At 48.5% G+C, this 26,999-nt stretch overlaps 1 protein-coding gene across 4 annotated transcripts; it reads right to left on the bottom strand.

Moving 5' to 3' along the window:
- Nucleotides 1-1,935: 1,935 nt before the first annotated feature.
- On the bottom strand, nucleotides 1,936-26,717 carry TPM4 (tropomyosin 4). Of its 4 annotated transcripts, none has more exons than XM_066348578.1 (9): nucleotides 26,541-26,715; nucleotides 20,274-20,399; nucleotides 15,164-15,297; nucleotides 12,800-12,917; nucleotides 11,700-11,770; nucleotides 10,718-10,793; nucleotides 8,836-8,898; nucleotides 8,684-8,753; nucleotides 1,936-3,240 (listed from the first exon to the last, which is right to left on the bottom strand). In XM_066348578.1, the coding sequence occupies exons 1-9, from the start codon at nucleotides 26,652-26,654 to the stop codon at nucleotides 3,158-3,160; spliced, it is 855 nt and encodes a 284-aa protein (XP_066204675.1). In that variant the 5' UTR covers nucleotides 26,655-26,715; the 3' UTR covers nucleotides 1,936-3,157. The 4 variants fall into 4 exon arrangements, with proteins under 4 accessions (XP_066204675.1, XP_066204692.1, XP_066204682.1 ...); XM_066348585.1 differs by lacking the exon at nucleotides 1,936-3,240 and adding an exon at nucleotides 7,434-7,685 and having other exon boundaries at nucleotides 26,541-26,717; XM_066348595.1 differs by lacking the exons at nucleotides 20,274-20,399; nucleotides 26,541-26,715 and adding an exon at nucleotides 19,713-19,959.
- Nucleotides 26,718-26,999: the final 282 nt, after the last annotated feature.

Here is a 26,999-nt window from a genome sequence, read left to right as displayed (position 1 = left end):
GCAATTAATGAAGTAAGGTGAAGCATCTATCTCCTCCCTCTGTCCCCCCCTTAAAAAAAAAACAGGCCTCAGGCTCTCCTCCCTTGCACTGTTAGTCCATTCTGTTAATCTGATTTAGGAAAAGCTTCAACTAGAGCCATACACCACTTTCAATCCTCATGGTACACTGCTCACAAAAACCGGGGGATATTTTATTGCTTCATATTCATTTTGAAATATGAGCAGTATATTTGATGCTATGGACTACCTACTCTGGCAATTCTTTTTCTTGGCACTTTTCCCATTTTATTTACCCGTTTCTTCACATGCCACCTACTCCTCTTCTCTGGGTGCTGCTTCTTAGATTACCTTGCAGTTTTTAGGGGGTTCTACTTGTCCCCTAGATTTCTGTGTACCTCATGGTTCTTCCTATCTGTTTGTACTTTCTGGGTGAATCTCAATCACCCCCCCCCCCACCGTGGCTTCTAGTATCTCTTGATTCTCACCTCTTAGAGAATCCATCTCCCAGTCATGTCTCTATGTCCAACAGCTTTTTCAGCATCTGCCTATGAATTTGTCAAAGATCTTTCAAATTCAGCACATCCACAAGTGACCTCATCATCTTCCACTCACACAAGCTTGTCCTGAATTACCTTCTAGCTGAAACCTACATTGTCCAAGACCTTTCTTTCACCCTGCACATCCTGGTTTGCAAGGAGGTTCTAAGTATCTCTTGAACCTTGCTCTTCTGTTTCCATCACTCCTCCGATCACATCTCCCACTGATCTCCCGGATCATTCTCTAATCCAGATTCCACCTTGCAGTGTGGTAATTCTAAAACACTTACCCAATATCCATCCATGGTCTGTGGGCATGATAAAGTCCTCACAACCTAGTCCTAACCTCACCCCGTGTTCCACCCACACTTTGTGAGACTGGGAACTTCCCAAGAGCTGACACAGGTCAGTTATATAAACACTGCACACTTGTGTTTGTGTTAAGTGCTGAGGTACAAGGATGTCTAGATTAGATTACAGCCCAAGGGGGTAGGAAGGAGGGAAGAGGGTACCATCTAGTACCACCATTACAATCTAGTAATGGTGGGGCATTTAGAGAAGAGGACCATAGTTTATTGACATTCTCATCTACAACCTAAATGACTGAGTGTCAGCTAAATGTTGAATAGCAGGAAGTTTTTCAGTTGTACTTGCTAACAAAACATTGTTTGCATACCGCATCAATGTTTTAAGTTTTCGTTTCTTTTTTTGTTTCCCTATCCTGTTCAAGACCAGATCTTGAGGCAAATACCAAAACAATTTAGGAGATTGTACTGCAGTCATCTCTTGACACTTTAAGTTCCCTGCCATCCAGTCAGCTAAATCTTAAGATTACTTCCTTCAGATCACTTCTTCCTTGTTATCCCATGGCAAGCACTAGGCCAGATTAACCGAAACATCTAACTGCTCTTCCCGTTGCTAGTGTATCTCCATTTTAGTCCTCCTGAAAATGAATGTTAAGTGGATTTTCCTAATGTCAGTGGCTCTCCACTCCTGACCAAATTAAGTTCTGGCTTTCATCAAGGTGGATCCAGCCTACTTTCCAGCTTTCCTATTTCTTCCCTTTATATATACAACATACAGAAAACCTTTCCCAGGCAGGCCTGTGCTTTCCTAACTAAGGCAACAGGGACCATCTTTTCTGCTCCTATCTCATCTATTACAATCCTACTCATTCTTCAGAGCCTGGCTCAGGAGGATTGGGGATAACAAAGGACAGGAGCTTTTGAGTTACTGAGGCAAATGCTCTCACTGTAATAGAGATCTTAATCCTTACATCATGAAGCCATGGTATAAAGCCATAAGCAAAATTTGCTATGTTCCTGGCACAATTATCTCATTCACATTTGTTGAGCCAAAATGCCTTACATGTCCCCACACATTCTAAAATCCACACAGATTGTAGTTTATGTAAAAATTTATTTGACCAAAATGTAGAAAAAGTGATACTATTACATATGATACAGTTGCAAGAATCTAAATGAAAAGTGTGGGCTTTATTTAATTGCACAATTTGCTAGTGTATCTCCTGGGTAGTGTGATGCCTAATAAATAGGAGTGAGGGGCAGAGGAGTTGGGTAAGCTAGAAGCAGGGTGGTTTTTAGTCAACTGTAAACTTGAGTTGCCCCCCACACTGCTGGGGAATATGGAATGTTTTAGCTGAGATGTTAACCAAGAAAGCAAAAATATAACAAAGCCAAAATGTGCAGCTGTCTACAAAATACTCCACATCCAGTTGAATCAGGAGTTTCCTGGTCTTTTATTAACTTGGTCCTGATGAAGGAATTAAAAGTCTCAGATAAGTAAATCTTCAATTTACCATTCCCTAAAGTATAGAGGAGATGAAGTTAGGCCAGTTACTTATCTCTGCTGCCAGAGAGGCTCCTTCTGCCCAATATTTAATAGAAAAGCACTCTTGCTCAATTATTGATGGCCAGCAGTCGTCTTGATGAGGGTTCCCGAACAGGACTGAATTCTACCATATGCATTCCTGCTGGGTGAATGGCCTCATATCAGAGTAAATGTTAGGACTATTTCTCAAGCATTCTCATGCTGACTGCTCAGAGGATGTTTGTTATGAACGGTAAGATGTGGAAAAGAGCCAGAATGATTTGGTTAATCTATCTGTGGTTTATGACTTCGCACAATAGCCTCCCACCCCAGCCTTTTCACTCTGAATGGAAAATCCCATCCATTTTAATGTGATAGTCCCTGGCCTCCTATAGTGTGTCTAACAGTGGCCCAGAGGTTCTATTGTCAACCTTTTAAATTGACCAAGGACTAGATATTAGAGTTTGTGTTTTTAAAGTGTGGGGTTGTCTAATTCCAGAAACCAAATGCCCTCAGTCTTAAGAGACTAATGTTCAATAGGAAACACCCTGCCTAGTTTAGAAATAAATGCAATTTAAGGATAAAAAGAGTTGAAAAATCTGGTGCCATTTGGAAAAAAAAAGGTAAGAAATTAGATTTAACTGGTGCTCAAAGCTTCTCTGATATAAAATATTTGGTCACATAGTCATAATTTGCACAGATGCAGGAACAAAAGAAACTTCTTACAAGAGAAGAGAGAGACAAAGATGGAGGTCTGGAGCTTCTGTTGGAACAAGACTCTTCAGTTGGGATTATATACAGTTAAGTTCATTTAGTGTCTGATCCAGTGTCTGATGTAAGCCCACGTTCTCTTCTTTGGCCTGGGCAAGTTTTTCTGGTAAGGATTAAGAGTGGAAGACAAATAAATTAATAAGCATCTTTGTTAAAGTTGAAGAGGGGGGAGGTTTCCTAGAATCCATATTGCTAGAGCAGAAGTCATAGCAGAGATTTATATTTTAATTATAATAGGACACCATGGAATAATAGATATCAAGTACCAAACTTGGGAGTCAGATGGGATTGCAGGATAAAATATAGGATGTTCAGATAAATCTGAATTTCAGATAAACAGATAAACTTTTTAGTATAAGTATATCCCAAATGTTGCAAGTGATATACTTATGCCAAAAAATTAGTCATTGCATATCTGAAATTCAATTTTTTTTTAAAGACAGGTTTGTGGTCCTTTTTTTTTAGATTTTATTTATTCATTTTAGAGAGAGGGAACAGAGAGAGAGAGAGAGAGAGAGAGAGAGAGAGTGAGAGAGAGAGGCAGAGAGAGAGAGAAGGGGGGAGAAGCAGAAAGCATCAACTTCCATATGTGCCTTGACCAGGCAAGCCCGGGGTTTCGAACCAGTGACCTCAGTGTTCCAGGTCGATGCTTTACCATTGTGCCACCGTAGGTCAGGCTGAAATTCAAATTTAACTGGGTGTCCTCTATTTTAATCTGCTATGTTTGGCAATCCTAAAGTCAAACTACTGTACCTGAATTTACAGCTATGCCACTGAAGTAAGCCATTTAACCTTTCTAGCTCTGCTTCCCCATCTGTCAAATGGGGATAACAATACCCCTGTGTGCTATGTGGGTTATTATGAGAAAGAAATGAGAAACATTTCAGAATTTATGAAATGCTACACAAACACAAGATTTTAGTCCTATATATGGGTACTTAATACATTTGCCCCCTATGGCCCTGGCTGGTTGGCTCAGTGGTAGAGTGTCAGCCTGGCCTGTGGAAGTCCCAGGTTTGATCCCCAGTTAGGGCACATAGGAGAGGCAACTATCTGCTTCTCCATCCCTCCCACTCTCCCTTCTCATTCTCTTTTTTTTTTCTGAAGCTGGAAACAGGGAGAGACAGCCAGACAGACTCCCGCATGCGCCCGACCGGGATCCACCTGGCACGCCCACCAGGGGCGACACTCTGCCCACCAGGGGGCGATGCTCTGCCCCTCCGGGGTGTCGCTCTGCCGAGACCAGAGCCACTCTAGCGCCTGGGGCAGAGGCCAAGGAGCCATCCCCAGCGCCCGGGCCATCTTTGCTCCAATGGAGCCTTGGCTGCGGGAAGGGAAGTGAGAGACAGAGAGGAAGGAGGGGGCGGGGGGTGGAGAAGCAAATGGGTGCTTCTCCTATGTGCCCTGGCCGGGAATCGAACCCGGGTCCCCCGTATGCCAGGCCGACGCTCTACCGCTGAGCCAACTGGCCAGGGCCTCCCTTCTCATTCTCTATCTCCCTCCTCCCCTGCAACCATAGCTTGAATGGTTCAAGCAAGTTGGCTCTGGTGCTGAGGATGGCTCCATGGCCTTACGTCAGGTGCTAACGTAGCTTGGGTAGCTTGGTTACCTGAGCAACAGAGCAGTGGCCCCAGATTGGCAGAGCATCACCCCCATAGGGGGCTTGCTTGGGGCACATGTGGGAGTTTGTCTGTCTGCTTCTCTGCCTCTCAATAAAAAAAAAAAAAGAAAAAAATACAATTGCCCCCTAAATGCCAACTAATTAGTCTTTGAGCTTTTGGGAGGAAAATATAACCTTGTAACCCATCTTTCTTTTGGAGGTTCTGGGAGTGGCTATTGAAATTCCAGTCATAATTATGTTATTGTGTCTATGTGTCCATAGCAATGTAGTTAAACTGAGGTAAACGTAACATGATTGAAACTTAAGCCAGACTACAGGCATGTTAAGTGATTGAGCTGATAAAACAAATTTTTTAAAAAAGTAAGATGCCATTTAGATCTATGCGTGACAGAACATGAGGGAGAACTGGTTTGCCACGAGTGATGGCTGATAAGGGACTAGGCCAGGACTCATTAAAATACTGAAGGGAAGTAAAATGACTCATAAAATGTGAGAGGATCAGCTTGGAAATTTTCAGAAAGAAAAAAGTACACAAGATGGCAGTCTTTAAAATGCAACTATGGAATTTTTCATTTGACAGGCACTTAAAACACCAAGCCATTCTGATCTGGGAGTTCATCAGACACAGAACAGTGACCCAGGCCTATCCAGCCTGGAAGGACACATGGTAATTGAATATCTACTACTGTGTGAGCCAATTTCTCCATTATCTCATTTAATCCTCACAATAAATGAGATAGCACCTTTATTTTGCAGAAAAGCTAAGTAGCTTATTCATGGTTACACAGCTAATGTGGTAGAGCTAAAATCTAAACTTGGATATCCCAACTACAAATCCTGACCTCACTTCACCTTGCCACTAGATTCTTGGAGTCTACTTTGTTATTAGGTCTGAGAAAAAATAACTCCCTGGAAGTGTTAATTGTCCTTGAGAATCATGACAGGCCCAGAGACAGCCAACAGGTAGTAGATCTCCATAGCCGCAATCCCTGTCAATGAAGTTCCACTGGAGAGGCAGGGCTGCAGCTATTTCAAAGGGTGGAGGCTACAAATGTCTGGAAAAATTCCAGGAACAAATAGAGCAAAGAGAATACAAATCTCTGCAGTCTGTAACCTTCCTCCGGGTGGATGCAGTGTGATGTATGAGGGAGAGGTTTGTACAGAAGTCCCCGGTGGGTGGCAGTTAGACACAGGTACATGTTGGGGGCGGAAGGGTGTGGGTTGTTTAGGAGGGATGTATTTTGGAGCAATGCATATAAAGAAAAATTGGGACGAGTGGGACACTTGAAACCATGTCAATGGAATTAAAAAAAAAAAAAAAGGAAAAGAAAAATCGGGACAGAGGTTCCCACCTGAATCAAACAGGATAAGGAATAACAAACTATAAGGACCAAAAATTGATGCTAACTGGAGATTTTCATGTCATTTTCAGGTTTGAGGGACAGTCTAGAAGATGTGGCTTAGACATCAACATGTCTGAGTTATGAGTACAGTCAGAGGTGGTGGTGGTGGCAGAGTGCAGGGGAGGGCTGGATAGACTGAAATTTGGATTCTCTTGGAAAAAAATCAATGAGCTTTTGGTCACTATAGGCGTGTCCTTTTAATATCCACAGGCTAAGTTTATGAGATTTTCCTCAACCAAAGCAGGGTTCCTGGTTCTAATTAAATATGAGGGGAGGTAGATGTTAGCATTTCAGGCAACTTTGTTTGGAACTTGGGAAAGGATCATCTCACTTCCTTTCTTTGGCATTCCAGCAACTTCCATTCCCTTTTCCCTGCTAAAGGGATACTCTTTAATTCCTTGTAGGGTAGTTTCCTAAGGGCAAGGTATAGAGGTGAGCTCCCTCTCAGAACCAAGATCTGGATAAATGTTCCATAAAAAGTGAAAACATAGCCTGACTGGTGGTGACACAGTGGGTAGAGTGTTGACCTGGGACACTGAGGTCCCAGGTTTGAAATCCTGGGGGTCGCCGGCTTGAGTGTGAGATCATTGACATGATCTCATGGTTGGTTGGTGGTTTGAGCAAGGGGTCACTGGCATGGCTGGAGCCCACCAGTCATGGCACATATGAGAAGCAATTAATGAACAACTAAAATGCCACAACTATGAGTTTATGCTTCTCATCTCTTGCCCTTCCTATCACTCTCTCTTTCTGTAGCGCAAAAAAAAGAAAAAAAAAAAAAGAAAAAAGAAAGAAAGAAAGAAAAGAAAACAGGGAACTCCAGGCAACATTCTCAGAGTATAACACAGAAACAAATGCAATAAGGAGTGAAGAGACCAAAATGCCATTGCTGCTGTTTGTATCCATAGAGCAAACCCCACTCAAGGGTAGGCTCTTTTCAGGCACAGCCTGCTGGTTTCTGCAAGTTCTGATGACTACAGAGCTGTTTAAGAGGGTGGATGAATCTCCACTCAAAACAAGTTCTGTTTAAGGAAAAACAGCTACTGGCATGCAGATACAGTCAGCTAACTCCAAGTCTGAGAGCTCGTGCTAAATTGGCTTTTGTTTTCACATCATCAGGAAAGAATCACACAGGCATAATTTTCTTTTTGAATTGAGCTCTTCATTTGAATGACCCACCTACTGTTGTAGCCACAGTCAAGGGCATCACAGCTACTACGGCTCAAAAGCGGCAAGTGGAGAAAATGAAAAGAAGAGGGCATAGGATGAGGACACCTGTCTTTATTCGGTCACACAGTCACAGACACAGCAGAAGGTGGCTTGAAGAATCAAACCAGGAGACAGGAAATGGGAGCTTCTAGAAGCCCATAGGAGTGTAGGCACCACAGTGAGAAGGCAGACTTCAGTAAGGCTAGAACAGAGGGCGCACCCCTGCTGCCTCTCAGAGAGAGGTCATGTCGTTGAGAGCATGGTCCAGCTCCTCGCTGATAGCCTTGTACTTGAGCTTCTGAGCGTAGAGCTCATCTAGAGGGTGGATGTTCCCAGGGAGAGAGTTCGGAAGAAGTACAGGGGCAGAACACGAGGGTCGGGATGGTGTGCCACAGATGAGCAATGAGAGGAAGGAAAAAAGTGAGAAAACAAAGCATGAACTAGATGAAAGTCGTGTCCTATGGAAAACAAACAAGAAAACAAGACAGAGTGATTTCTAAGTAGTTGGAGGTTCTACAGGGGATTACTCCTAATGAACCTTTAAAAGAGTGGTGACCAGAAATGTATAGAGCTTCTCACCAGTCTCCTGCCCTGGGTTGTTTCTGATTTTCAACAATGTTACCTGGTTCAAAGTCGTACTTTGGAATGGGAGCATTCCCCTTATATGGAAACCTCACTTCCCAAACCAAACTCCAGACACATGGTCTGAGGAATGAGTTTTGCACTCATTCTGGGTAAGAGAGGCAGCTTGGGAGATTCTATCTGAACCCCAAGATCTGGAATGCACGAATTATTTCATGAAGAACACAGAAAAGTTTTTTTTTTAAAGTTGGAACTCTACAAGAAATTCTGGGATGTGTGGGCACTAGGCTTACAGACTAGAGTCTTTATTTAGTCTCTACATTCTCTTTATTTGCATTTTCTCGTAGTGATAAGCTCTGAGCTTTCTGGGAGAGAGCTTCCGTAAAAATACAAGGCATCTAAAAAATGCAAGGCATCGCTCAGAAATGAGGAAATGGAAGAAAATTAAAAACCTTTTTTTTTTTTACATCAGCCATATTTGAGTCTTTGTACTCACATGTGGAGCTAATTAACCAGAGATGTTATTTCTTGAAAAATGGCAATGCAAGTCTGAATTTGATTTGCACTATCCAATTCCAGTGCTTCAGACTTCAGATGTGACATCACTCTGCACTGTACTATCTCTAAATTGAACAAAGCCCACTCAGTCCCTACACAGACTTCCCCAGCTCTCTGTGAGTATGTCAGGTAGGGGGAGGCAGAGCAAACATAATTAGATGGTAATTTCATACCTTCCAGGTCATCAATGGTCTTTTCCAGTTTTGCAACTGTTCTCTCTGCAAATTCAGCACGGGTCTCAGCCTAAGGAAAAAGACAGCAGTTACTGCGAATGCTTCAAGGCCAGCCCCTAGAGAAATTTGACTTGCTGGGTGTGATTACTCACCTCTTTCAGTTTGTCAGACAGAAGTTTAATTTCTTCTTCATACTTATCCTCCTTTTCAGAATACTGTGGGAGAAACCAAAACATGTTTCTATGAAAAGGAAAGAAAAAAGGCATAAAAGAACACCAGCTTCGCCCCCTGGTGGGCATGCCAGGTGGATCCTGGTCGGGGGCATGCAGGAGTCTGACTGCCTCCCCATTTCCAACTTCAGAAAAATACAAAAAAAAAAAAAAAAAAAGAACACCAGCTTCCTGCTCCTTGGAGCAGGAAGTGTATGCTTGAACATGCCTAAAAAGCAAAGTACAGGCAGGCACCTTTCCAGGCAAAGGAGATGGGTGCGAAACTCAGAGAATCTGTGGGAAACCCCTCTGGGATGGTACTGAACTGATAACTGGAGACAAAGTGTAATGAAGGTAAGGCCATGACTGAATGAAAATATATGCTATTCAAGGCCCTTCACGTCTGTATTTCCAACCCCATTTCCCACCAACTTCCCCAAAGTGCTGTCTGCTTCAACAGATTTTGTGTACTCTCTGGTCTCCCAGCGCTAGTCTCTGACAGAGTTCCCAAGGATGGACTGTTCCTTTTCTCATTACCACCTGCTAGAAAGCATGTGTCTTTCAAGGCTCACCTCAGATTAATATTAGCTAATATTTATCAACTGCTTGCTATGTTGCTAGATAGCCTCAATCCCATTTTACAGATGAGTAAAGAGTCAGGTAATTTGTCTAGGGTCACATAGCTATCAAATGAACAAGCCGAGACTAGAACCCAACTCTGGAATTTAAGCTTCTGGTCATCATCATGCTCTATAGCCTTTTTAAAGGTCACTTCCTTGTGATGCCTTTCCCAGCTTTCCAAGGTGCCTCTGTTAAAGTCTCAAAGCACCTTGTTATCTTGTCAATCTTTTCCACTCAACTTGACTGAGCTCTCAAAAAAGCAGAGGCCATATTGTCATGAAACATCTATCTCTGTGGCCTCGCAGCACTTGACATGCACCCCTGGACTGTATTTATTCATCAAATATCCTAGTATTAAATATATGCCAAGCATAAAGCTAGGACTAATGATATAGCTCTAAATAAGTCAGATTTGGACCCTGTCCTTAAGTTTACAATCCAGTAAGGAAGGCATGCAATTAATTGAGTAATAATGATAAATGAGATCAACCATCATGATAGGAAAAGATGTGACTGGGGCTATGAAGCCAAGAAACACTTAACCTAGATAAGCAATCAGGGCAGGCTACCCAGATGAAGTGCTATTTAAACAGAGGCCCAAAGGATGAATAGGAGGTTTCAAGCAAAGAGAAAAAGAAAGTTCACTCCTGGATGAATGGACAGCAGGTTCAAAGAACTGGAGTTGACAAGAGAACATGTAATGTATACTTAAACTGAAGTTCAACACTACTGAAGGGTAGGAGGGAGGGTAAGGAGGAGAGGAGGATGGGGAATTCAGCAGGGTGACCCAAGGAAGACTAGACGTTGCTCCTAATGTGATTCTATCCTGTTGTGTCTACTCTGTATAGTTTCAACCTAAAAAGCCCAATTCCACCTCTGATATCTGCTGCTCAATCTTCAAGAAGGTATTTCTGGAAGAACCAAGGGCTTCAGGTGAGAATTGGACTCTCTGTTAATAGGATTTTGCTCAGATCTCCCCAGGAGGAGCCTGACCCTGACCAGGCATCAATCTCACATTCCATCTCCACCCTCGTAAGAAGTACAGATAAAAAATGATGCTAAGACCCCATGGAGGAGGGAGATCCAGCCACAGGGCACTAACGCTGCTGTTAGCAAATACAGTTCAGACCCCTGATACCTTGGCATACCTTGGGGGAAGAAACAAGCCCAGCCAATCACCCTCCAACTAAAGCCAAACACCAACCTTTTCAGAGGCAGCCTCCAGTGACTTGAGGTTATTAGTGACATTCTTGAGTTCTTCTTCCAGGTCACCACATTTTCTGCACAAAGACAAAGGATTTTGTGTCTCACCCTCCCTCACAGCAGGCAATTCTAAAGGCAGTTTCCCACAGGAGGAATCCACACTGCCTGCCTGGAGTCCCCACAAGGAATGCAGGAAAAGATCAATGGCTTTTTCTGAGCTGGAGCACTGTGTACTCATCAAAGCCCTCTCATGCCAGGCAAAGGCGTGGCAGGCAGGCTGAGTATTTGGAAGGTTTGTAGAGTGCTCCTGGCCTCCTGCCAAGGCTGAGGCAACAGGGACTTGTGGAATCTATGATTGATGAGGCTGACTCCAGAAGGTGTAAGAATGAGATAGAGAGTGGAGGCTGGGAGACAGCAACCAGAGTTTACACTGGTCACTCCAGGAAGCAAGCCCAGAACGGATTTGCGAAACCAGACCCCTCAGCGCTGCAGGAGGCTCTGTGGAGCTGGAGGGCCTAAGGGCAAGAATTTCTGTTGTTTTTTGGAGCTTTCAGGATTCTGTTTAAGCTTCTCACCACCAACATCCCACCACCCACTAGCAATGTGGCATGGCCAAATAATGACTTCAGCCTTTAAACACGTGGCGGGGTTAGGGGGGATGCTTTCTATAGGTCAGCTTTCTGTTAAAAAGTCACGGCCCACTGAGATACTCTCTCTGGGAGAATAAGACTTCTGGGCTTCTCTGCTACCAGCTGTCTCACTCCTACTTTGAAATTTCTTTGTAGGAATAGTCAAGACATGGGCAGCAAAATCAAACAGTTGCCTCCTCTTTGTCATCTACTGAGGCAAAGAGGGAGGACTGAGCAATGAATTCCAGACACCCATCCACTTGACCAGAGGCCCTGGTTGGTGTCAACCAGCTCCTTCCAGTTCTGACCGAAAAGTTGAGCTGGGCTCCCCTCAGTCCTGCTCTTGCTACTCACAGTTCAGACACCTCAGCACGCTCCTCTGCCCTCTCCAGCTCGCCCTCCAGGATGACCAACTTACGAGCTACCTGCAGAGACAGAAAGGATCATCAGAGACTGACCCCCCACATCCAGTAGGATGCTCTCAGTGCAGACAGCGAGGCCATGCCCAGACTATCTGCCAACATGGGGCCTTCTGCTGCTGCTTTTCTTTTTTTCTTTTTTTGGAGAGAGGAGAGAGTGAGACAGGAAGGTAGAGAAAGGGTGAGAAGCATCAACTTGTAGTTTCATCACTTTAGTTGTGCATTGATTACTTCTAAGAGAGGGAGGAGAGAGAGTGAGAAGCATCAAATCGTAGTTGCTTTCACTTTAGTTGTACATTAAGCTTCTTGTACATGTCTTGACTGGGGCTGTGCCAGTGTCCCGTTGCTCAGCAAGTGACCTTGGACTTTTCATGCCAGCAACCTTTTGATCTCAAGAAGAGTAGAACAGAGGTGGTCAGGACTGCCACATGGGGCTTTTGAGATCATGTGGACGATGCCCCTGCTCAAGCCAGTGATCCCATGTTGACAAGCCTGTGCTCAGGGCCCAGTGACCTTGGAGTTTCAAACTGGCAACTTCAGTGTTCTGGGTTGACACTTTATCCACTGCACCACCACTGCTCAGGCTCTGCTGCTTCTTTAACTTAGTCCTGGAGACCATCAAAATTTTCTCCCTTGGGTCCCAGGAGTGAGGCAGATAGGAGGAGAAGGAAGAGCTGAGACCAAGAGGCAGGCAGAAAGGGGACTGAGCTTTCACAGTCTGAAGACCCATGATAAGGGACCACAATTCCAAAATTTAGCCAAACTGTGTAGAAATACCCAGCTGTGGGACAAAAAGTGTCTGATCAGTTGGTTTCCCCACCTAATCAGACAAGCGTCACAGAATTCCCCAGGACCTTTTGGCACTGTGAAAGATACAGTTCCCAGCCAAGTGGTGTCTCTGGAAAAACAGATGTGGACACAGATGGACAGCTGACCTAACTGAGAGCTTCCTTTGGGCGGACCCAGGTTCTCCCTATCACACATCCATTTCCTCCCCACTTCCTGCTGCAGCCACCATCTACCAGCCCCACTCACCTCCTCATATTTGCGGTCAGCCTCCTCAGCAATGTGCTTGGCTTCTTTGAGCTGCAACTCCTGGATCTCCATCTTCTCCTCATCTTTCATGGCCCGGTTTTCTATCACCTTCATTCCTCTGCAAAGAGCAACCTTGTCATTACTGCCACATACACAGTACTGCCTCATCACACACCTCCATGCACCCATGCACCTGCTCATCTGAACACTGCTCAGACATCTGCCAGGAACCAGGCTTCAAAGAGGAAATTAGGGAGCTAATCACAGGCACTTTTCACCTTTACTAAATGCTGGGCACTGCTCTAAGTACCTTAAATTTCAAAACTGCCCCACGAAGTAATAGGTACATTGTCTCCTTTTCACGAGGAAGAAACCAAGGCACAGAGAGGCTAATTGACTTGCTCAAGGTTATATAGCTAGTGAGTGCAGAGCTGGGACCCAAACCTGATGATCTGGCTCTGGAGCTCCAGAGTAAGTGTTCCCATTCTATATCACTTCTAACTACATAGTAACAGGGTGTACTTGTAGCCAACAGTTACTATACTGTGGTCAGAGGTCTGGGCCAGCTTGGCTATAGGAACGATGAATTCCACTGCAGGGGAGGAGGTGGTGTGCATGTGTCACAGACCACTTTCCAGAAGAAAGTCCTCAAGTGATGAGGGTGGCGGGGGAGTTACTTTCCAGTGAGGGAGCTGAACAAGAAAGCCCCAGAGGAATGATCTAACACAGCAGGAGGTCAGGTTGGCTGGACCATAGACTAGGCACTTATGACACGCTAAAGGTTTTATGCTGAGGGGACAGAAAACCACTGGAAGGTTTCAAAAATAGGAATGAGCAGAAAACCAGAATGATTAATGGATTGCAGTGGAAAGCCAAGGTAAGAGCTAGGTACCAATAGGTTGAGGGATGAGGAGGGTCAGTTGGAAGTCTCCCATAATTCAGCTGGTTGACCATGAAATAAGCTCACTCTGGCCTGCATTGCTTGGAGTGATCTGGGTAAAATCAGTATCTCCAAAGAAGCTGACCCAGGATAACATATGATGTGTGGTGCCTTCCCAGAGCAGAGGTGCATGTACTTCTGTTGTCCAATAAATACTTTCATTTGGGCTGCCACTACCATTCTCAGTTGACTGTCACAACACCCTGCACACCTATACAAGGCTTCAAGATCGGCAAGTGAGCAAGCTTGGAAACCCTCTGCAGTCCTGGAGAGATGATCAAAGTGACCTTATCCTACCTAGGTCACGGAGCAAGTGGCAGTAGGACTTGAACCTAGATTCTTCAGCTCCTGAGTATAGGATTCCTCCTGAGTATATCAGTCTCTAACAACAGTATCACCAAATGCTTCTGGTGACATGATATAAGTGAGGGGCAATCCTAGGTTTTCCGGGTTTGCCCTGGGGGCATCTTGAAAGTGTGACAATCAGCCAGGTTGGTCTGACAGTGTGCACATGGGACAGCAGCTAACCTAGCCCCTGCCCCAGCCATGAGGACTTTGTGATGGGATCCCTCATACTTCCCATGGCTGCCTCCCCGCTAAGTGGCTGAAGCAGAGCCTGACCTGGGTCTGTACCCTCAGCACAGGCTGTTTCACTGCATGGGAAGAAACTTCCTGTTTGAGAAACTCCCAGAGTCAATTCCAAGATTTCTCAGTTGGTTTTTATCTCTAGTTTATGGGTACAATAGCACAGTCAGGGATGACTCCTTTGGAGGAATTCATCCTGGAGAACCACAGCAAGTGGGTCAAGAGAGAATCCTGGTGGGATCATGCAATAGACTTGCATACCATTGCCACCCAAGGAACCCATTTATACCATGGAGAGGGGTCCTTCTGTGAATCACACAATCTGAGAAACTGCCATACTCCAGAAGATGAAGCCCCGTGCTGGAAGCCCAAATGCAGTGCTCATGCCACAGAGGTGAGGAGCACCGCCAGCTGCAAGTCTGTGCATGTGCCTGACATGTTGTAGCCATCTAGTAGCCCAAAGCCTGCCTAACAGCATTGTTATCAATCATCTATTCATGGTTTGTTCCAAGTTTTTATCTGCCCTCTTCTCGCATCACCTCAGAAATTGATGTCTTGAAAATGTGGACAGTGGCTTTCAGACTCTGTAACCTGATCACATTGCTGTAATACTTGCAGTGATATCTGCCCTTTTTTCCCTTCCTCTGCCTGGTGGGAGTTTTTGTCCTCACTACTACAAAGACAAACATCTATTTTCAAGGCATTGTAATGCACTGTACACATGTTCACATCATGAGATTGCACTCACTTTCAGCCCAGTTCTGTGAGGTCAGCCATCCATTCACATCTCCATTTCCAAAAAGCCATTACCAGTGCCACGGGGTTCAAAGCATCCTTACCTCTCGCTCTCATCAGCAGCCTTTTCTGCTTCCTCCAGCTTCTGCAGGGCCGTGGCCAGTCGTTCTTGAGCCCTGTCCAACTCCTCTTCAACGAGCTGGATGCGTCGATTAAGAGCTGCCACATCCCCTTCAGCCTGGGAAAGTCAGAGGTGCAGCCAGGTTAGTAGGTAACTGGCCAGCAGCCGGAAGCCCTTTACTCACAGTGACTTTCCCTCAGCTAACATGATTCCTCCAACCAGAGGCAGTAAGAAATTTACACTCTGGTCATACTGAGAATATGAATTTTCAGTATGACTTTTCCCAAAAATGTGAGGCAACACCCGCCATTCAACGATGAAGGTGTGTGTCCCAGTAAACATTGGTGGCTGAGTAAACACTGAAGAAAAACAAGTATACCATATGCTGGGAGAGGACAGTGCTGGCCTCTCCATGTGCTGGATTCCTAGAGAACAAGGTCACTGGGGACCCAGCTCATGCTGTCACATGATCAGGTCTGCTCCCAGTCACCTCAGTGACAAGATAAATGCAAGAATATGGAGCCCTCAGTTAAAACCTGGCCATAGCCCTGGCCAGTTGGCTCAGTGGTAGAGCGTCGGTCTGGCGTGCAGGAGTCCCGCGTTCGATTCCCGGCCAGGGCACACAGGAGAAGCGCCCATCTGCTTCTCCACCCCTCCCCCTCTCCTTCCTCTCTGTCTCTCTCTTCCCCTCCCGCAGCTGAGGCTCCATTGGAGCAAAGATGGCCCGGGCGCTGAGGATGGCTCTGTGGCCTCTGCCTCAGGTGCTAGAATGGCTCTGGATGTAACAGAGCAACGGCCCAGATGGACGGAGCATCATCCCCTGGTGGGCATGCCGGGGTGGATCCCGGTCGGGCACATGTGGGAGTCTGTCTGACTGCCTCCCCATTTCCAGCTTCGGAAAAATGAAAAAACAAAAACAAAAACCCTGGCCATACACTGAGGGGGAAAAAGGCAACTCAGACTGAACACCATCCTTTACTAAGACCTGCCAAGAGATGACGGGACAAGATATAGAAGAAAGGAAAGACATCTTGGTTACAGGCATAGAAGAGATGTCTGAGCAGTGTTACTGGCTGTTCAAGGTGTTCTCCCCCACAAGGAGGGTAATGGAGTGGGGGATGCATAAAAGCAAGAACTCCAGGATCAAAGGGTTGGCTCGCAGTGTGTAGCCATATGGCGTTAGGCTGGTTGCTTCATGGCTCTGAGCCTCCCCATCCTATTCCTCCCTGTTCAGTGTCACAGAATTGGTAAAGAATGGCCTCTCGTGTGCCAATCCAGGGCTCTTCCCTTGCTGAACCTGCACCCTGAATCTCAAAGTTTTGTGAGGGCTTCGAGGCCAGCCACATTCAGGAAGGGATATTAAGAGTGGGTGCAAACGGGGCTCAACCAAGGGGAGATATGAAGCCCCAGGTAAAGCTACATGTAAAAATGAGTGGGAAACCACTCCTTTCCCTGCTCCTTTAAACAGCAAAAATATGGAGTCATAGAACAAGGCCAGAGTCCTGCAAAACACAAAGAACCAGGCAACTGTTCTCTGCTCCAGAGTTTTAGCAGCAGACAGATGGGTAGGTCTCACAGGTGTTTCTGAGTGAGGGCAGCCTCCTCTCTGACATACCAGTTTGGAGAACCCATTAAAAACCACAGATGAGGCCCTGGCCGGTTGGCTCAGTGGTAGAGCATCGGCCTGGCATGTAGAGGTCCCGGGTTCGATTCCTGGCTAGGGCACACAGGAGAAGCACCCATCTGCTTCTCCACCCTCCCCCTCTCCTTCCTCTCTATCTTTCTCTTCCCCTCCTGCAGCGAGGCTCCATTGGAGCAAAGATGGCCCGGGCGCTGGGGATGGCTCCTTGGCGTCTGCCCCAGGCGCTAGAGTGGCTCTGGTCGCGACAGAGCGACGCCCCGGAGGGGCAGAGCATCGCCCCCTGGTGGGCGTGCCGGGTGGATCCTGGTCGGGCGCATGCGGGAGTCTGTCTGACTGTCTCTCCCCGTTTCCAGCTTCAGAAAAATACAAAAAAAAAACCCCCAAAAAACACAAAAAAACAACCACAGATGAACTCTTAAGAAATATCATCTGCTCCTTCCAATGACTGCCTTTTATTCTTTTTAAATTACATGAATCAAAACCCCTTTCATAACTGGAGAAGGAACCGAATTTCCCCCCAATGGTTTTTAAGGGCATTCACAAAATTATGCACACTAATTCGAGAACAGTTTCATCATCCCGACAAGAAATTCTATACACATTAGCAGTCAAAGAATTGATTTTTAAGATCATACAGAGGTGCTTGATTTAGGAGTTATCTCAAAAAAAAAAAAAAAAAAAAAAAAAAAGTGAGCAGCTCCTTATGTAGGAGATTATGAATCCTGACAACCACAGTTTGGGCAAATTTTCATCTATCTGGAATTAAAAGAGTTTTGAGATGCATTAATCTATATGGACACATACATATTATATATTTTTGAAAAACTGCTAGTCACTGCTAAGTCATTTGGGGCTCCACCCCTTCCTGCAATCAAAGCTTCTACACTCTACAAAGGATTTACCTTATAAGGTAAAAGAGGCTTGCTAGATACATGTGGCCAAGGAACAGGAAGATGTCGATTAATCACACAAAAATCTAAATGAAACCAGCTGTTGGAGGCAGCCCCAGAAGTCTGCCACACGCCAGCTCTTTGCTTTCTCTACAGGCGACTGAGAAAGAGTTTCTCTTTCCCCCTCTGGGCCTCATTCCTTTGCCTAGGAACCTTTTTCAGGCTTTCCCCCTCCTGACCAAGAGAAGTGCTCTTTAAAAAGCATCTTTTAAGATGTCTGCAACTTTCCAAAAACATCTCTCCTCCCAAATGGACTGTCCCACTCCTGTCTTGGCTTGCGGCTGAGAGCCATTTTTAAGCAGAAGTAATTGTCCTCCAGTGAGATGGCTTGGGATGAGATCAGAGGGAGGATTACACTGGTTCCGTGTGCGAAAGAGGCCAAACCAGCTACTGTTGGAGGCTTACAAGGGGGCCAGAGCAGCCCATAAAGGATTAAAGGCTGAGCCTCAGGCCAACCCCTAAGCAATCTGGGGCTCAATACCCATGGCAATTCCCTCTGGCCGGGCATCTGCACTTCTGGGGTCCCCACCCTGAGAATCCCAACATCCCAGCTCGCAGGATCCCTCAGCTTCCACCATTTCCCCCAACTTTTTGTCTTTGAGTCTTTACACAGTCAGGTGTCCTGTCCCAGAAAATTCTAATTTATTATATAAGACTCTGCTCAACCTCCATTTTAAAGCTCCACAGGATGACCTCTTTTGTGCCTTGTTCTGGTACAGAACAGAGACCCCTGAATGCAAATTAGTCTATGTTGTCTGTCCCCCTTCCTCCATTAGATTGAATTCTTCTGGGTATAGAGGGAGAAGAGAGAGAAAAAAAATGGAGCACCTACTATGTGCCAGAGGCATGCAGGTAAGTTTTACTCCTGGACACCTCCCAACTACCCTTGGAAGTCGGTATTACTATCATCACTACTTTACAGATGGGGAGACTCTCTCCTAGGGATTAAGTATCTAGTGGTAGGAAATAAAATTAAAATCCAGATCTCTACCCTGCCCCAGGAGTTGCTACCATCTGTCCCATTACGAGGGACAGTCAGGGGATGGAGAGAAGGCAGCAAGGCCTCCTCCTCATTCAGCCCCATTATCTGCCTCAGGCCCCATGACCCGCAGCAGAAAGATACAGAAAGATCGAGGGTCTGGGGCTCCATACTAACTTTACAAGCGTCTCCTGGAGGAAGGTGAGGTCCCTCCAGCGGTCCTGGTTCCCGCTGGGACCAGCTAGGGAGCGAAAGACCGACAACTGGGGACTGAACTTCCGCCCCTGGCCGGGGGCAGACACGTCGCAGCCGCGCCCTTAGGGACAGCTGGGAAAGTTCAGCTGGAGCCGGGAAGCCTCAGAAGAGGCGAGAAAGTGCGACGCAACTTCCCCCACCCCAGTCCAAGTCGGCCAGTCCAACTCCAGACAATGGAGCTCGTTTCCACTCTCACTTCCCGCTCTTAGATGCAGGCGCGCCCCCCGCCCCCATCTTCGGACCCGGGTGCCAGCGGGAGTCGGATGGCTGCGCCGTGCCGGTACCCCACTCCAGGATCGCACAAGCCCTTGGCCCCATCCTCCTCCCACCCCCCCCCCCGCCCGCCCATTTCCCGCTCGGCCGGCCCATTCCGACCCCGTTGTAGCTCTCCCTCCCCAGTCTCAGGTCGGGAAAGAAGGAGGGCGGCGGAGGAAAGGGTCTCAGCAGCCAGTCCGGGCCGCTGGGGGTGAGAGGCATTTGCAGGTCTACGATCCCGGGCGGCCGGGCCGAGGGCGCGAAGGCAGGCTAATAGGGGGAGAGGGATGGACAGTAGCTGCTGTGGCTGGCGGGAGCGCGGGAAGCGAGAGGCACGGGGAGGAGGGAAGATAGGAGGACGCGCGGGGCGAGCCGCGGAGCACTGAACCGGAGAGTATGCCGTGCCGGGGGGCGCACGGGACCGGGGAGGGGACCCCCGCGCGGCTCTCACTTTCTCGCGCCGCTCGCGCTCGCCGTCCAGCTCCCGCTGCAAGCCCTGCGCGCGGTCCTCCGCCTCGTCCGCCTGCTGCTGCAGCGCCTGGATCTTGCGTTTCACCGCCTCCAGGGAGTTGAGGCCGGCCATGGCACGGAGGCGCGGGGGCGCACGCAGCGGGCGCTCTGCTTGGCAGGAGTAGGCTTCGGCGAAAGCTGCAGCAGCCGCGCCCCAGCCCCCGAGCCTTTGCCTGCGCCGGTGCCGCCCCCGCCCCGCCCGTCCCCTCCCCTGCTCTCCCCTCCCCTCCCTTGGCCTGGTCGCTGTCGGGGCGATGAGGTCACCCGGCCCGGCAGCTGACGTCAGCGCCGCTGGGGGAGGGCCTGACGTCGGCACCGCTGGCCGCAGCTGTTGGAAAGTGCCCCTTTTCTGGACTTATTTGGAGAAAGCGCGGGGAAGCACCGCCTTCTCTTCTTCCTTCTCCTCCTCCTCCTCTTCCTCCTTCTCCTCCTCTTTTTTCTCCCTCCCTGCCCAGGCTGCTGCGCGGCCCCGCCTCGGGCGGCCGCATTCCAGCACACATACATCCGAGGCCTTCTTCTCCGTCAGCTCCAGCTTCTCTTGTGCGTCCTTAAGGTTCTCTGAATATTTGTCCAGTTCGTCCTCCGTCCCCTTCAATTTCTTCTGGAGATGCGTCAGCTCTTCCTCTACCTGGGGAAAGAAGAGAAACGTGTCAATCTGGGGGCCATGTTCCCCAGAGCGCAAGGGCTTCCCCCACATTCACAAGAGTCCTTTGTCTCCCTCAACCTGTTACCTCACCTTAAAAACGGGATAACAATACTATGAACCACTGAGTGCTACCTGTGAATATGATTTTCACATCCTTTCCTTGTCCTGGGACCAGCTGTGCTTATCTTTTTGAGGGTCCCCCAATATTCTTGGGGAATGGAGTACAGCTTTGGGGAAACGTGAGTCCTGATTCATTTCCCAGAAACACTCTCAGTTTTGCATCCCAGTTTCAGGGTGCAGCCTCCCCTTGATCTGGGTTTAACTGAAAGAGGGAATCTCACACTCTAGGCCTGGATGACCCCTACCACTGTGGTAAGTAAGCAGTTAGATGGACATGAGCAGAGCGAGGATTAATTGCTCAGACACAAAAGGTTACCAGGGCAGAGAGCACCAGGTGCCTAACAATGGGCAAAACTGGGGAAACAAGGACCTTTCCCCCAAGGTAACATTTCCTCAGCCCTGTTGACTTAGGCCCCCTGTTTTCGTATTGATGATCATGAGGCTCGAATCCTCTCCAGACCTTTCCTTCCCTGGCATGTTGCTGGTTATGAAGGTTAGATCCCCTTAGCATGGGAGTGAAGAAGAGGTCCAGAGAATAGCCCTTAAGCATTAAGCCCCCAGGATAATGAAGTTCTGACCCACATTAAATACATCTAGGCCTCAGCTGTGTTTCAGCCACAGGCCCAGAAAAGCAGCAAAAGCAGACAAGCAGTACCAAGGCTGGCAGACCTGCTCCATTGACTAATGGCCCCCTGCTCTAGAGCAGATCAATCAGTAGAGATCAGGACCCTAAAAGGACACACCTGGTTAGTGGATGAATAGCCTCTGAGATCCTCCCTTGGGATCTCCCCTAAATTCCCTACTCTTAAAACCCCTTGGGACTGAGAACCTGGACTGCTCTCCCTCTTGGGAGCATATGCCTGCTTTTCCCTTCCCTTTTCCTCTCTTCTTTCCCAACAGGCACGTAAACTTTAAGGACCCTCACTAGACTTGCAACCAGGGGAGAAATTGGCAGTGGCATCGTATCTCAGGCTAACCCCCTGGTTCTGGCCCCAGCGCCCCCTCTTTCTGAACTGCCAGGGTAGGCTCCCACAGGGTTTCTAGAGAGCCAAGGCAGCCCTGCCCAGGCTCTTCTGTTACTTCTGCTATTCTAGGCCCTTCCTTGTTTCACTGTCCCCAACTTTAATAAACTTACTTTCAAAATCACTTGGACTCGTGTTGTGAAATTTTTCCAGCACCAAGTCAAGAACCCACACTGTACTGGCTGGTCTTAGGCAGACCCAAAGGGCCAGGTTCCCTGTCTGGTAACACCTCCAGCTCAGCCCCCTCTAGTTCTGCACATGTCTCCCCCCACTCCCACCCCAGTCAAAGAATCTTCCTAAGTGTACATTTGTCTTGCCCCTTGCCTAGAACCTGTCATGGTTCTTGACTGCACAAGAGAATAGTTCTCACACTCTCACAAAAATACCCTGAAGAGTTGAAAGGCTCAGATGCCCCTCCATACTCCTGGATTTTGGGGGCTTGGTTAGAAGAGAGCTACCCTTCAAAGACCACTTTCTTCTGAGGCTCAAGTTAAATTCTTGCGCATTTGGCTTATGTTCATTTTAATAAAAATGTCCCCTACATTCCCCAAATTTTGAGTCGTCTTTGTTTATCCTGAGGTTTTGGGCCCCCTCCCAACACCCCTAGTTTGAGAAGGTCAGGACTATGGGATATAAACTACACACTCCTTCACCCCACCATCTCTATTGCTCCCCAGCACACCAGTCAGGTGGCACCTCCCCTGCCCCTAATTCTGGGCTGGGTGGTTAGTCCAACTCACACTTTGATCCAGCTACGTCTTCAGTAGTTTGATCCCTGATACTGTCCAAGCTCCCAGGCAGCCTCCCCTGGGACCCCGGTTCATCCTCCTGCTTCCTCTTCACAGCCAGAAGCCCAGAGTGGTAGCTAACCTCCTCCAGGTCACACAGCACAGGAATGGAAACAGGTCTTCACGCTAGGCCTGCTCTCCTTCATCCCTCCCTGGCTTCCTTCTCTTCCTCCCTGAAGAGGGTATGTGATAAAAGCTGCTGTGCCTGCAACTTTTAGATCAAGCTTAGAATCTGATCTGGGTTCCATGTTCACCCCTGAGATGTGCAAAATGTGGGGATGTGTATGTGCGCATGCTGTCCCAAGGTGCCATCGCCCAGCCACCCATCCTGGGGCCCCTGAGCTGGGGAATGGGGAGGAGATAGAAGATCAGAGGAGGTGGTAGCAGCACATCAGGGTCTATGGGATCTGATCTTGACCTCCAGGCAAGGAGCCCAGAAGCCTGACTCCGAGCCCCAGCTGTGTAATCCCTGCCCCTTTTCTAACCTTAATCCTCTTCTGCAAAATGGAAGCCTTGACATAGTGGTCTCTGCATGCCCCATCCAGCTACAAAAACAATTGGAGTTGTAATAACTTTTTCCAGCAAAGTTTGGACAATAGTTGGAGGCTATGATAAAGTGGGCAGAGGGCTATGAAGAATTTAGAATGTGCCAGGCCCATTACTGAAGGTCCATGGTTTTTGTTTGTTTGATTTTTGTGGCAGAGACAGAGAGAGTCAGAGAGAGGGACAGACAGGCAGGAAGGGAGAGAGATGAGAAACATCAATTCTTCCTTGTGGTTCCTTAGTTGTTCATTGATTGTTTCTCATATGTGCCTTGATCAGGGGGGCTACAGCAGAGCAAGTGACCCCTTGCTCAAGCCAGCGACCTTGGGCTCAAGCTGGTGAGCCTTGCTCAAACCAGATGAGCCCACACTCAAGCTGGTGAGCTCGGGGTCTCAAACCTGGGTCCTCCGCATCCCAGTCCGACGCTCTATCCACTGTGCCACCGCCCAGTCAGGCTGAAGGTCCATGTTATAGAAGGGTAAACTGAGGCCACAATGAGGAAGAGACTTGCCCCAGGCCATACAGAGAGGGAATTTGAACCCTAGTCAGACTGGCTTGTTTGCTTGACCACTAGGCTATGCTGTGCCCACTGCCCAGCACACCCTCTTCCCACAGACCTTCCGCACCCAGTGCCAAAGCCCCCTCCCCTTGAAAGTTTGCCCTGCTGCTCTGGGCAGAGCCCTTGCCACCCCTTTGGACCCTCCAGTCCCTGATCCTCCTAGCCTCGCCCTAACCTGGAGGCCGGGACGTCCCTCTGTGTTTGACTCCATCTCTCTTAGCTTGGGGCTCCAAGGCCACTCTGGGCCCCAGCATCACTCAGCATGGGGCTGAGCGCTCACCATGGAACCCTGAAGGAGGTTCTTGGAATGAATCAATGTCAAACCCTAAATCAGTTCCTTTTCCTCTGAATTTCACAGACAAAGTGTGTGGTGGTATGTGGCACCTTGTTGGGTGAGCAGAGCCTCGCCCTGCCTCTGGGAGGTCTAGGACAAGTCACTTTCTTCTCTGGGCCTCAGTTTCCCTGCCTGTAAAGAAGATAAGCAGGTCATGGACAACATACCTTAGTCCTCATAAATAAGGGCATTGGGCAGGGCTGAGGCAGGATGTGAGGGCAAAGGCCAGTTGTGGCGGATGTCACTGCCCTGGGAGAGGAGTGAGCAGGAAGCAGGCAGGTTGAACCTCTTGGTCCCATTCCCACACTCACAGAACAATGGAAGGAGGGTGACCTGGAATCTGGACTTTGCTGCAGGGTCCCTGAGTGTCAGCCTGGCCCTGAGATCCATGCTCTCTGGCCTCCTCTGAATCATAAGGCTCTATGATAAGGGTGAGTTGAGTCTTTTGTCACCCCCCACCTCTGTTTCTGGGCCGGACTGACCATTGGCTTTTGCTTTCTACCTCTGGAGTCTTGGGTTTCATACCTGGTCATTGGAAGCATCATTTGCCCCATTACTCAGATGAGAACACTGAGGAATTGGGGGTGGGGGGTGGGCAGCAATGTGCCCTGAGTCACAAAGCTAGATGATCCAGCCTGAATTTGAGCAAAAGTCTACTCCAGTGGGAGGCTTTGAGGGGATAAAGAACAGAATGAAAATCCAGCTGGAGGCCAGAGAAATTGTCCCTGCCTCCTTGGCCACACAGCTGCCTGGAGGCTTTGAGGAGCCTTCCCTTTTGACCTTTGTGTCTGCCTTGATATAGCATGCTAAATCAGTCACTCACACCTTAGTAAAAATTAGAGCCATCAAGTTGCTTTTTTCTGCTAAACGCCTCATGGTGAGGGCTAATTTGTGGATGGAAGCAGGCAGGTCAGGGCCAGCACATGATGAATGTCTGTGTTTGTTGGAGTGGGGAATGGGGCAGTAGGAGGGAGGGGCATTTCTGGAAGGGAGGGCTATGGTGAAGCTGACCTGCACTGATGTGTCACAGACCCAGGAGAAGGCGAGGAGCCCAAAGGGAAAGTAGGGAGGAGCAGGAAGCAACCCTGCATTTATTGAGGGCTTACTTTGTGCCAGGTGTGGTGATGAGAAATCTATCTGTATAGTCACCTCTAATCCTCTGGCTGCAAGGGGGTTACCACCGTCACTTCCCCATTTCACACATGAGGCCACCAAGGCACACAGAGAGGTAAAGGCATTTGCTCCAGGGTGCTCAGTGACTAAGCTGTGAACAGGGCCAGTCTGAGCTCAGAGCCTGTGCTTTTACCTGCCAAGCTGGCCTGGTGCCTAGGTTGGGCAAGGCCAGGCACTTGCTGTCACTGTTCTGGGCAGCTCCTAGGGCTTATTTGAGACCCCAGCACTCCTGAGAGCTTGGTAATTGACACTGAGGGTGTGAATGAGCCCCCTTCCCTCTCCTCTCTGGCTGCTCTGGCCACTTAGACTCTGACTTCTGCTCTGTCCCAAGCCGTGGCCTTTAGGACTGCCTAACCCAGACCTCTGCTATTGCCCATTTATTAACTCTCTGATGTACCCTTATGGCCAGAGGCTTCCCTCATCTTCAAAGCCCTGGGTGTCAGGCCCTCTGTCTGCCACAGGCAGCCCTGCTTGCCCTGCCACATTCATAGCAGGGACAGCAGAGGCACCCCAAATAGGCAGAGCCTCATAGAGTCTCAAATCTCCACTCACCCCGGTCTGTAAGACCTTCCCAACCACAGATGGGGAAACTGACCTCTGGGGACGTGAGCTCCATAACCAGCCTTTGGAAAGCATCCCTGGCCTCACCGAACTGCCCCTGCAGCCAGTCATGCCAGCCTGCCTCACACCCACATTTGGCCACCCTCCCAGAACAGTCACCAGTGTGGACTCACAGGCTCACAGTCACACGGGCACAAGGACACCCGCCCAGCAAACACACAGCTTTGCACTGCCACCCTCACCTCAACAGGCACCCACATACAATGACAGAAACAGTAACCCCAGCAAGTACACACAGCCAACCCCACAATGGTCACCTCAGCACACACACTAACCCTGACCCTTGCACGTTTCATTAGCCATGCCAGCTTTTGCACAAGCACACACACAGCCAGCCTCACCCCCATATATGCAACACCGATACCACAATTCACACACACAGTCTCACAAACACACCTACACTCTTTCACACCCACTTTCCAACAGCCATACGCTCAAATCTCTCTGGACACGCTCATTATCGCAGCCACCATCGTCCCTGCACACTCTCCAGCTGAGACACACACACACACACACACACACACACACACACACACACACGACATGTGCACACAGAAAAGCTCCAACACACACAAATACACTTAAACACATACACACAGAGTCCCACAACCACCCTATCCAATACACCCACCCACACTGATGCACTCATCCCAACACACCTACACAAATTCTTACATTTGCACACACACATCCAGCACACACACGCCCCTTCTCTCTCTTACTGATTTGGCTCCCACCAACCCTGTTGGGTGGGTCCTGTCGTCCCTCTTTTTTCCCAGCTCAGAATCCCTCCAGGAAAGACAATGACCCCCCTCACTCCTTTCCGGCTGGAGCATCACCCCCCTGCCCCCTTCCTAACCTTTAGGTACCAAGGTTTCTGAGAACCCCACCCTCAGCCCGGAGCTTCGCCAGCTCAGACAGGGCACTGGGCAGCCTGGTGCAGCCCAGCAGCTGGCCCCTCACCTGCTTGCACTTCTCCTCAGCAGCCTTCTTATCTGACTCGGCCTGCTCGGCCCGGTCGATGGCATTCTCCTTGTCCAGTTTCAGCATCTGCATCTTCTTCTTGATGGCCTCCATGGCTGGGCGGTGAGGGGTGTGGGCGGTGGGGTCTACGGCAGGATCTGTGGCTGGGCTGAGTGAGCAGCAGGGTGGAGTGGAGGCCCTTATAGCCTCCTCAGGGTGTGCCACCCTGCTAGGGCGAGTCTTGGAGGAGGCCCAAGCCCAGGCTGGCCGGGCCAGCCACCACTCGCTCGCTCAGGAGGACTTGGCCAGCTCATCAGCTGCTCGCAGCTCGTACCTTATTTGGGCTTAGGATTTTCTCAAAGGGAAAAAATAAAAAAAGGCCTGACCCGTTTCCATTTTTAACCTGGTGACACAGGTCCCGTGTGAGCTTGGGGGCACGATGCTGGCCCAAGAGGACCC

The sequence above is a fragment of the Saccopteryx leptura genome, chromosome 1 (assembly GCF_036850995.1).
Source record: "Saccopteryx leptura isolate mSacLep1 chromosome 1, mSacLep1_pri_phased_curated, whole genome shotgun sequence".
Lineage (NCBI taxonomy): Eukaryota > Metazoa > Chordata > Mammalia > Chiroptera > Emballonuridae > Saccopteryx > Saccopteryx leptura.
This window is presented reverse-complemented; position numbering and strand designations above follow the sequence as displayed.